General features: G+C 56.5%; 1 protein-coding gene across 1 annotated transcript; it reads left to right on the top strand.

Moving 5' to 3' along the window:
• Nucleotides 1-2651: 2651 nt before the first annotated feature.
• On the top strand, nt 2652-7541 carry SFRP5 (secreted frizzled related protein 5). The gene is made up of 3 exons (XM_005901180.2): nt 2652-3273; nt 4934-5011; nt 6473-7541. Exons 1-3 carry the CDS (start codon nt 2751-2753, stop codon nt 6817-6819), a joined length of 948 nt encoding a protein of 315 aa, XP_005901242.2. The 5' UTR covers nt 2652-2750; the 3' UTR covers nt 6820-7541.
• Nucleotides 7542-11182: the final 3641 nt, after the last annotated feature.

The raw sequence follows: 11182 nt of genomic DNA on the forward strand, positions 1-11182 counted from the left end.
CCCCAGGGTCAGCCCCCACCCGGGTTTGGTTCTTATGAAGGGCTTCCCACCTCAGTTTCATCACGGGCCCCATATCCAGAAGCCTCAGGGGCCCTCAAGGCAGAATTGTCAGGTAAAGCCTACCCATCTTCCTCTTCCAGGAGGTTTCCAGCCTCGCCCCTCTGCCCTTCAGAGGCCCTGGAGCTGCCAGGTACAGACGCCCCCGGCTCTCAGACCATGTGTAGTTCTTATGTAAGCAACCCAGAAACAATGCTTCACTCTGTCCAGGCCAGGCACTGGGATGCCAACAAACAGCACAGGAGACCAGCTGCCCAGGGAGCCAGCACCTTGTTCAACCACCTGGGAGCCCCAACACTCTTGCCAGTGCCCAAAACCAGACTTTCCCCAGAGTAGAGAAGCTCTGCCAAGCCCAGAGCAGGGGGTGAGTGGTAAGCTGGAGTGCAGGGAGCAGAACTACTGCTCAGAATCCCAAGCCGGAGCCAGGGCCAAGGTGTCCGAGGGAGCTTTCAGAGCACACACCACAGTTATATCCTAAAATCACACATCCCTTGGCGAGCTAACATTCCTGGATGCCTGTTATGTGCTGGCATTGTGCAGGAGGCTTTCTTTCCATGCACCACTTTGTTTGCCCCTCACAACATCTGCTGAAGAGGTTCTATTTCAAAACAAGGAAATGAAGGGTCAGAATAGCTAAGTATGTGCCCAAGGTCGTCACTCATAGAGTGTGCACTCAGATGGGAACCTGGCTCTTTCTGTCTGCAGAGTCCAAGACCTTGCACCACTACTCCACTACACTGTCTGACCCTGCAGGGAACGGCCCTTCACCTTCTGAGTGGTCATCCCAGAACCTCTCATGCCGGAGTTGGGAGAGGGAGAAATGGGAGGAAAGTGTGTTCCTGGACATCAAAACAACAGAGGGCTGTTCCACCCGAGGGCTGTTCCACCCGAGGGATCTGCCTAATTTTCCTTTGCCTCCTCAGCCATGTCTTGTGTCTTTTTCTCAAAACTAGATCAGATGAGGCAGGCCCGATGTCTTTTGTATCTCTGTATCCCCGTCTGTGGGATACACATCTCAAGCTTTGCACACAGTAAGTGGTGTGTGAGTGTCATCTGACTATTAAGAGAAGTGGTCCTTACTGCTCTCCACTAGCACTGCAAGGATAGATCCGTGGGAAGATGGGAGCCTTGGAGACATTCAGGAGAATGGGGTGGGAGGATTTGAGGGCAAGAGTGTAGGGAGCAAGTGCCCCAGAACTTTTTCCCCTAGCTCAGAGCACCCCAAACCCTGCTACAAGACTCCTCCCCAGGGTACCCTCCCCAACAAAGGCTGGGGAGTCAGGTTTTCAGTTAGGTTCTCAGGAAGGAGCCTACCATCCCACCCCACCTCTGAGCCTCTTAACCAAAGCTCCTCCCACAGAAAGCCAATGGAAGGCAGGATCCAGATGGACCGTTAACATTGGGTCCCTGAAACCCTGCCCCTTCTCTGATGCCTCCCTGGATATCCTCCTCAATTCCTTCCTTCTCTAGGCTCCCAGAGGAGATACACTCTCCTCCCTCAGCATTTCCTACTCTAGGCTGAAATTTATCTTAGAGCTGAATAGTTCCCTGGTCTTTGGAACCAAACATCTGGATTCAAATCATGGCTCCTTCATCTGTTAGCAAGGTGACCAAGGGCCAGTTACTTCACTTCTCTGAGTCTCCCTCCCCACCCCACTCCCACCCCTCTACAGACACACAGATTCACTAAGCCTACAGACTCAGAATCCAGAACCCCTGGTCATGACCTGGCTCTGACTCTTGGAATCAGATCTGGATTCAGGTCCTGGCTCCAATCCCTACTTAATCTTTTTAGGTCAGTGCCTTTATCTGTAAAGCACAGATAGTAGTAGTACCTACCCATCTTATGCCATTATTGTGAGAATTAAATGAGGTAGTTTATGTAATGTGGTCAGAAAGACTTGACACATGGGAAGCACCCAATAAGTATTAGCCATCACTGGAAATAGTTGATAAGGTTATGAAGTGCTGTGCAGTGTCTGAGGCACTAAGTAAGTGCTCACTAAACAGCAGGTATGGTTATCTTGGCCCCCACTAAGCTGGGATGTCCGGGAGGTGGGCTCTGGATCACATCCACCTCTGATTCCCCAGCAGTCAGCACAGCTGCCCGGAGCCAGGCAGGAACTCCACAAATGCGTGAGCCCTGGGGGTGAAGCACTCGCCCGGCTGGACCAGGAGGGTGTGAGCAGCCAGAAGACTCCTGCCGGGAAAGGGGAGAACCCAGGTGTCAGGAAAGAGAAAACAGAGCAGAGGGGTACAGGCCGAGACGGAGAGATAACCAAGTGAAGTGAGTGAGAAAAGGAACAGGAGAGGCTGTGTCGGAGAGAGATAAGGAGACGGCTAGAGACGAGGAAAAAGCCTAGGGAGGTGAAGGAGTCCTGGCGAGAGGCGCAAGGCGAGGCTGGAGCACTGGCGGGGGAGCAGGCGAGCGGGAGAGGGGCGCACGAGCGGGCGGGACTCTGGGCGGGACGCGCGGGCCCCAGGGCAGGAGGGGCCGAGGGGGCGCCACTCTGCCTCCCCGCCTTGGGGCGGGGGCCGGGCGGCCGGAGATTGGCTGCGGCGCGCGGCGAGGCCGGGGCTGGAGCCCCAAGGTGGGAGGCGCCAGGATCACTCGGTGCGCCCGGGAGCGGAGCGAGGCTGCCGTCCACTTGGGCGACCTCAGCGGCAACGGAGTGTCGGGGGCCTGCGCAGCCATGCGGGCGGCGGCCGGGGGCGCGCGGGCGGCCGTGCTGGCTCTGCTGCTGGGGGCGCTGCACGGGGCGCCGGCGCGGGGCGAGGAGTACGACTACTACGGCTGGCAGACCGAGCCGTTGCACGGGCGCTCGTACTCCAAGCCGCCCCAGTGCCTCGACATCCCCGCCGACCTGCCGCTCTGCCACACGGTGGGCTACAAGCGCATGCGGCTGCCCAACCTGCTGGAGCACGAGAGCCTGGCCGAGGTGAAGCAGCAGGCGAGCAGCTGGCTGCCGCTGCTGGCCAAGCGCTGCCACTCGGACACGCAGGTCTTCCTCTGCTCGCTCTTCGCGCCCGTCTGCCTCGACCGGCCCATCTACCCTTGCCGCTCGCTGTGCGAGGCTGTGCGCGCCGGCTGCGCGCCGCTCATGGAGGCCTATGGCTTCCCCTGGCCCGAGATGCTGCACTGTCACAAGTTCCCCCTGGACAACGACCTCTGCATCGCTGTGCAGTTCGGGCACCTGCCCGCCACCGCGCCTCCAGGTAGCGCTCCCGCCCCCGCCCCCTGCGCTCCGACTGCCCCTGGGTACCCGTGAGCCGGACCCCAATGGATGCCACAGCCCTCTAGAGGTGCCACCTCCTCTAGACACACACACACTCAGAGTCTTTGCTCAGCCCTGCATGTCCCCCCGAAGCCTTCCAGCCTTCCCCTCCCGCCATGGCCTGCCAGAGTAGTGCCTCCTTGCGGCTCTGGACGTTCAAACTGGTTCTCTCCCATTCCAACTGCCCCTGAAACCTCTCCTGGCTTTCCCTCGCAGCTTCCACCTTCCTAAGCTTCTGGAATCCCAGGGGTGTGGGGGCAGTGCTGTCACTTCATCCTGAGGCCTCCAATAAATGCCTTATCACCCCTCTCAGCCCACAGATACCCAGGGTTGCTAAAGATGCCTTTGGCCTCAGCAGCCCTGGACCCCTACCTGTGTTGGGATTTGGGGAGGGGCGGAGGCTAGGGGAAATGATGTAGCCAAAGACTGGGGGCCAAACGCAACTCTGGGCTATGGTTTCCACCCTGCCCCTATTTTCTGCACCTGGGAACCCTATATTCTCCCACTCTTTCCCCAGTGCCCCAGGCAGTCAGACCCCTGGGTAAGGCTCAGAGCAGAATGGTGAGCAGGGTGCCAGGCTCTGCCCCTAACAAGGAGACCTTGGGCGAGTTGAGCCTCTGTCTCCTCATTGTTAAATAGGAAGCAATCTCAGGTTCCCCAAACTTCTAGACTCTTAAGTGCCACCTTCCTCCCCACCCCCATCCCATTACCCCTCATTCCTCTCTGGTCTCAGCCTCCCCTTCACTGTGCACCCCCCTCATTCTTCTCCCCACTGTCTGCTAACCTCCTTTCAGACAGAGTAAGCCCCTGTTGGACACCAGATAGGAGAATAAACAGTGGCACCAGGAAAGGAAGCTTCGCCTGGGTGGCTGATATGAGAATCCAGGAAGCCCCTGGCTCTGGGACTCTCCCAAGGGGCAGCACTGCCCCAGTTTTCACCTGACCCGGCCCCCCAAAAGCAACTGAACCCCACCACACCCCACCCACCGCTCAGAGCTAACCTCACCCATGCTATCCCAATCCTATGCACCCACATGGGACCTGAGAGTCGAGGTTGGGTGGGGGTCTTGTGACCAGAGAGTGGTGAGAGAAGGCAAACTCCCTATTCTTGGGTTAGAAATGGGACCAGGAAAGGAGAGACACCGCTCAAGAAGAAACAGCACAGTCCCCAGCAGGGATCCTGGCAGGGCTCTTTTATTCTGGTTTTCTTGGAGCTCAAACTTGGAAGGCAGGGAAATCCCATTCTTAGAGTCCCACCTGGCTCTGCCCTCCCACTCCCACCCTCTTTGAGCCCCTCGCCCTGCCATGATGGGGCGGCCTGCCAGGAGGCAGACACACAGAGACAGGCCAGGCGCACATGATGGCCGCAGCTGCCAGGGTCATGGGGCAGCCGTGCCTACCTGGTCAGTTTCGTCCCTTCACAACCTCGTCTCTGGAATCTCACAACCACTCAGTGAGCATGATCATTACCATCATCCTGATTCCTGATGGGGAAGTGGAGGCTTGGGAGGCGGAGGTGGCTGGTCAGTGGGGGAGCCTGAACCCTAAGTTTGGCTCTTTGGCCTCTGATCCCCTCACTCTATCCCTGCTTCTCTCTTCAGTGACCAAGATCTGTGCCCAGTGTGAGATGGAGCACAGTGCTGACGGACTCATGGAGCAGATGTGTTCCAGCGACTTCGGTGAGTGTAGAGCCCATGTGGCCACTGCCCTCTCCCCAGAGAAATACACTTTTTTTCTTTTTGGCATCCCAGGGACTTCAGAAGCCACTCCCCAAGGCCATGGTCCATCCCTAGCCAGGGCTCTTGCAGCCTTTCCTTGACACTGCCTACAGAAGGGCCTCCAGGGCTGGATTCTCTTTGTGGGAGGCAGGCTTGGTCCAGAGATGGATGGGGGCAGCAGAGGGGAGAGATGGGCTCCAGGGCGGAAGTGCAGCCCCCTGGCCCCCGGGCACCTCTGCCTAGTACCTGATGCATCTCTGGCTGGGGGTGCTGTGGTCCCCGGCCCCACAGCTTCATCCTGGAGCCTCCTCATTCCTGGGGCAGTCAGGACCTGGCTCCCATGCAGACCACACAGCCCGGCCTGTGGTCTTTGCCCGGTTGGTTCCCGTTTTGTGCCTTAACCTCATTGTCTCTAAAAAAGAGAAAGCAACAAAACCCTTCCTGTAGCAGGTCTTTTATGTTGTTAGTCTGTTTGGGAAGAGAACATTATTACTGCAAGGTGTGTGTATGTCCAAGAGAGAAAAAGAGCGGGTGGGAGAGAAAGAAGATTTTTATAACAATGTCTCTCCCTGGGTGGCCAAAGCTACTCTCTGGCTTCTCCCAGAGATGGGGATCCAGAGGCCCAAAGAAGGAGGATGCTACCCTACGTGACCACGCCCTGCTCTATTAGGCTCTTTAATCACCTCGCCCACTAGCCACACACTCCACAAACATCCTACAAACTCCTACACATACCGCAGACATCCTCTTATACACAAAAACGTGCAGCAGCACCACACTACACGGTCACACACACACATAGAGGTGACTGCAGCGCTTCCCGACCCTGCATGTCACACTGGGGAAAGCAGCACGTGCTGCAGAGCAGCCCCTCCCCGGAGCTGGCATTTACCAGCCCACCACTGCTCCAAACACCCTCCACACACATGCACACACACACAGCCAGAAATCCTATTTGGAAGCATCCATCCCCAGAGATCACGAAGTCCAGCCTTCCTGCATCACAAGGACCCCCTCCACCAAACGCTCCCTCCAAGTGGTTATCTCCACCCCCAATATTTTCCCTTCCCTGGGGAGCCCACGCCCAAGTTCACTCCCCAAGGAGAGCTCTCCACCCTGCACCTGGTATCATGGAAAGGCACAGCCCAGATCTCAGTTCAAGCCAGGCTCTAGAATTCAGGCCCATCACCACCTCTCCAAACCTCATTTCCCCACCACACCCATTCATGTCAGGATGAAAGCCGATAATGTCTGCACAAGTCCAGCACCTGGTGGGAGCTTCGTAAGTATACATGCGGAAGCTCCATGTCTCCAAGGCCCAGGCCTGGAGCTTCAGGCAGAGCACCAAGCATGGGGTCACCAGCATCCTAAGCAAGCCTGATGGCTCTCATGGCTGACCCCCTGTCCACCCCCCACACACAGTGGTCAAAATGCGCATCAAGGAGATCAAGATAGAGAATGGGGACCGGAAGTTGATTGGAGCCCAGAAAAAGAAGAAGCTGCTCAAGTCGGGCCCCCTGAAGCGCAAGGACACCAAGAGGCTCGTGCTGCACATGAAGAACAGTGCTGGCTGCCCCTGCCCACAGCTGGACAGCCTGGCTGGCAGCTTCCTGGTCATGGGCCGCAAAGTAGACGGACAGCTGCTGCTCATGGCCGTCTACCGCTGGGACAAGAAGAACAAGGAGATGAAGTTCGCAGTCAAGTTCATGTTCTCCTACCCCTGCTCCCTTTACTACCCCTTCTTCTATGGGGCAGCAGAGCCCCACTGAAGGGCTCTTCTCTGCCCCACCCAGCCATGCCCTGTCCTCGGTCCCCATCCCTGGGGCACTCTCTCCTCTGCCCACCTGGCCTCCCCCTCCCCAGGCTGACCTAGCCCTTGCCACAGGGTGGTTCACGCAGAGCTGTGCAGGTACAGGCACTAAGGGATGGACACGGAGCCAGGCTGTCCTTGACTGAGGGGTTCTGGGGTTCTTGGAGGTTTGCTCCCAGAGAACCAGGCCTTTCTCAGTTCAGGGGAAGCCCCAGGCTCTCAGAAAGTAAGCAGAGAGAAGAAAGCAAGGGAACGGCGCAGGGGCTCGGAGCAGCCTGAGGTGGCGGCTTCCAGGGGAGCCCGTAGTGTCAGCCCGTCTGTTGCAGTGGGGCCTCACCCGGGAGAGGGAAGTCTTGACATTGGGCTACTTGGGGGACAGTTCCCGGACCCCATGCCCCTTCATGTGTCCTCATCATAGCCCCCAGAGGAAAGAGTCATGGTGCCCTCCAGCCACACTTTCCCACCTCCCCCATCTCTGCCTGTCTCCTTCCCCACTGGACTGGGGAGAAGCCCAGCCCAGCCCCCTCCCAGAAGCTCGCTCCTCAGCCTCCGCGTGTCCCTATATCCTGATGACCATAAATTATTGCTTCTGCTGCGAGGCCATAGGTACTAGACTGATGCAGGTAGGATTTGATTTTCTATTTTTTTTTAAGTTTTTAATTAAATCAAAGAAAACAAACAGTTGATTTTGAGCAGGTGATTTCTTTGTCAGCCAGTTCCAGGAGGGAGGGCGAGGGGCCATTCAGAAGGGACTTTGAGAAAGAGGCCTTTTTGTAACCCACGGTCTGTCCACACAGACATACTTGGAATGCCTAAAAAGAGCAATTCCCATGTTTTTGCAGGATCCACTGAGAACACACAGCAAGGGTCACCCTTCTTATCCCCACAATGAGCCTAAGCGAGCGATGGGGATGACTATCCTTTTGTCTCAGAGGAAGGACAGAGATGCCAAGTTCCCCAGCCTTCTCCCACACTCAGAAGGTTCCCGTGGTCCTGCAGCACCTCCCTGACATGGGCAGTGCCCGCTCCAAGGAGCCCCCAAGAGGCTGGGCCACAGGGAACTACTATGAAGGGCCAGAGGCCTAAACTTGTCACTCCCACCCCTTAAGAGCTCAGACACCCCTGGACACTGGACGTGTAGCAGATGGTGGCGTGAACAGGTGCTACTCCAAGCTGGTCCTTGGAGCATCAGTGTTGCCTGAGCTGGTGAGAACTGCAGCAGCTCAGGCCTTTAACACTTTGAAGCATTTGGGGAGCTTTTACAAAATACTAGGCCCTAAGCTAAAGCAATTAAACCTGAACCTCTGGAGGGTGCTCCAAAATCAGCATTTCCAGGTGCCCCCTGGGTGGTGTGCAGCCAGGGCTGAGAACTTCCATCCAGATAAGCCAACAGCTGAGGCTGGAGGAGGGCAAAGGGCTGAGCTTCTTCAGGCTGGAGCAGTCCTGTTCCTGCTTGCAGGGAGAGGACCAGCTCTAACGCTTCCAGGGGCTTCTTCGGTGAGCTCAGGGCAAAGGGAGGCTGCTACCTTGAGCTGGATGAAGCAGCAAGGGGAGAAGCCTTGAAATGGAGGCGACAGGCTACTGTCACTCAAATGTCCAGAACATGGGAGGGATGATGCCAGGAAAGCATCCTGGGGTACCATCAGCAGATGCTGAGGGACAGGGCAGATGTACCGAGCAGGGGGGCCGCAGACACCCCTAGACTGCTTTCCCCACCAACTGGGGTTCAGCTGGGATGCCAAGTCCAATCAAGACCTGCTGCTCCTCCTAAACAATGGAGCCACGTTCTCTCTCGAGATGAGGAAAAACCCTGGCTTGCTCCCGCAGCTCTCAGAGAAGCGAGAAACGAAGAGGCCAGTGCCAGCTAACAGGTGGTCTGACAGCCGGCCATAAATCACCTCCCTGGCAGTCAGGTGGCCCCACCACAGGTCAGGAGCGGCAGAGGCCCGCTTGTTTCTCCTTCCTCTGAGGACACCGCTGCCACCCACCCTCGCCCAAAGCCTGCCCAGCCCACCTGGCTCCCTGAATCCACCCCTTGTCTCCCAGCCTCCTACCCCAACCAAATATTTATGGACACTTCTATGGTCAACCAGGACCAGGAATTATTTTTCCACTGAATACACAGGGCTTGGGCTGCCTCTGGCCGGAGCACAATACTGACCTCTGTCAGGTGCTGGCAGCCCGTGAGAGGGAGCGGGCGAGGAGGGGCTCCCTGAGCCCATCCTGGGAGGCCCCAGTAAGGCGCTCCTCACCCTACAAAGGCAGCAGGCTCCGCTCTACCTCACCTCTGTCCCCAACACCTGCTGTCAGAGCCCCCAGGACTCTCTTTCCTGGGACCAGACACCCAAGAGGCCCAGCAAGGCCTGAGCCCTTGCTCATTCTGTCCAGCCACAGAACACTCCCTCCTGGCCAGCCTGAGACAGGCGGCAGGGCCGCCCCGCGAGCATCTGCACTGCGTGTCAGTGACTGGGGGGAGCAGAAACCCCCAGAGACAGCGGGGCTTCCCCATGCAAGGGGGTCTGGAGCTGGGAGGTCCACATCCCAGGCTCGTTCTGTCTTCCTGCTCTGCCTGGGGTGGGGGGGATGGGAGGGGTACCTCCTCCTCCCAACTTCTCAGCCACATTCCAGGGAGCAAGGCAGGGAAGGGCTAAGAGCAAAAGCTGCCCGTGAGCTGCCTCTGGCCCTTTTGATCAGGAAAACAGTAATTTCCCAACAAGTCCCACCTGGTAGTTTTCCACTTCTTGCTCACCAGCCAACATTCAAGTCACATGGCGAGCCCCAGTTGCAAGGGAGCAAGGAAGTCAAGTGTTTCAGTTGAGGACAAAAGGAGCGTTCTGATAGTGAACAGAAGGGATTCAGGGAAGGCCTCCAACACTCAGGATCGGGTGAGAGAGGCGGCAGAGCCCAGTCTGGGTTCCAATGCTGTGACCTAACGACCGTGTGACACTGGGACCACCGCCCAGCCGGAAAATGGAGTCATCGTGTCTACTTCACAGGGTGGCTGAGCGTTAAGTGGAGAAATGCGTGAAAAAATACCTGGAAACAAGGCCCAGCATTTAGAAAATGTTCATTAAATAGTCATTAGTATTTTTATTAACCAAAGGCTTTGACCTAGCACAGTGCTTACGCAAAATAAGTGCTTATTAAAGTTCTAATTGATTTGTTAACCAACTAAGAAATGCTTCTGGCAGGAAGGCAGGAAAGGCAGGAACATCTAAAGGCCATAACTGTTACTTCTAGAAGGGGGAGAGTCTACATTTGGGGTTTTGTATCCCAGAAAACACATACCCAGGTATGTAGGGCAGTAGAGGGGAGAGACATATAATACCACAGTAGCACTCAATATATCAAGCCCATTAATATATAAATAACCAAGTACTTAGGCATTCTTACTTAAACGTCCCAGTGTAGGTACTATTATCATCCCTATTTGTTATTTTTTAATTAATTGTTTAATTTGGCTGCACTGAGCAGCATGCAAAATCTCTAGTTCCTTGACGAGGCACTGAACGTGTGCCCTCTGTGGTGGGCAAGTGCAGATCCTAACCACTGGACTGCCAGGGAATTCCCCGTCCCCACATTCATGATGAGGCTCGGTGGCAAAGGACCCACTTGCAACGCAGGAGACCTGGGTTCGATCACTGGGTCGGGAAGATCCCCTGGAGGAAGAAACGGCAACCCACTCCAGTATTCTTGTCTGGGAAATCCCATGGACAGAGGAGCCTGGTGGGCCACAGTCCACAGGGTCACAAAGGAGTCAGACGCGACTTAGCAACTAAACAACAACAATTTTAATGATGAGGAGGCTGAGGTTCAGTGAAGTTAATGAACTTACTGATGGACACACAGCTGTACTTAGCAGTGTGATGAGGATTTGACCCCCACGCTCTAACCCTGGGAACTACTGCCTACAAGGGGCAAAGCTGAAGACAGGTGGGCATGATCGGTGTGGAGGCAGCTGTGCTTCTGCCACCCTGCCTCACAGGAAGATTTCGGGGGGCCCCTGCTCAGATCCCACCCCAAGGGCCCTGCGAGCAGCAGAGAAGCCAGTCTTGAACACCCCCCTCACTCCTCCTCCCCTCTCAACCCCGTCAGCATCCAGCCTCTTGGGTCCCACAAAGGAAGCTCTCATCCCACAAGTGTTCAGTTGGCTGTAATCCTGGCTAAAGTTCACTCCTTGGGAAATCCAATGTGGGGGGTGGTTGTTGCTGGAATGTGTGTGGCTGGGACCCAGTGTCCCAGCCCAGACAGCAGGCTCTGCTGGGGCCAGGGGGATCCGGAGTCCCCAGCCCCCAGCTGTGCCCGAGAATGGAATGTGCTGC

This window comes from Bos mutus, chromosome 26, assembly GCF_027580195.1.
Source record: "Bos mutus isolate GX-2022 chromosome 26, NWIPB_WYAK_1.1, whole genome shotgun sequence".
NCBI lineage: Eukaryota > Metazoa > Chordata > Mammalia > Artiodactyla > Bovidae > Bos > Bos mutus.

Excerpts from the sequence above, each read along its gene's own strand:
- SFRP5 (XM_005901180.2), top strand. The coding sequence starts at position 2,751 with ATGCGGGCGGCGGCCGGGGGCGCGCGGGCGGCCGTGCTGGCTCTGCTG. Across the intron at positions 3,274-4,933 it reads GCCCGCCACCGCGCCTCCAG|TGACCAAGATCTGTGCCCAG; the intron begins GTAGCGCTCCCG and ends TTCTCTCTTCAG. Across the intron at positions 5,012-6,472 it reads GATGTGTTCCAGCGACTTCG|TGGTCAAAATGCGCATCAAG; the intron begins GTGAGTGTAGAG and ends CCCCACACACAG.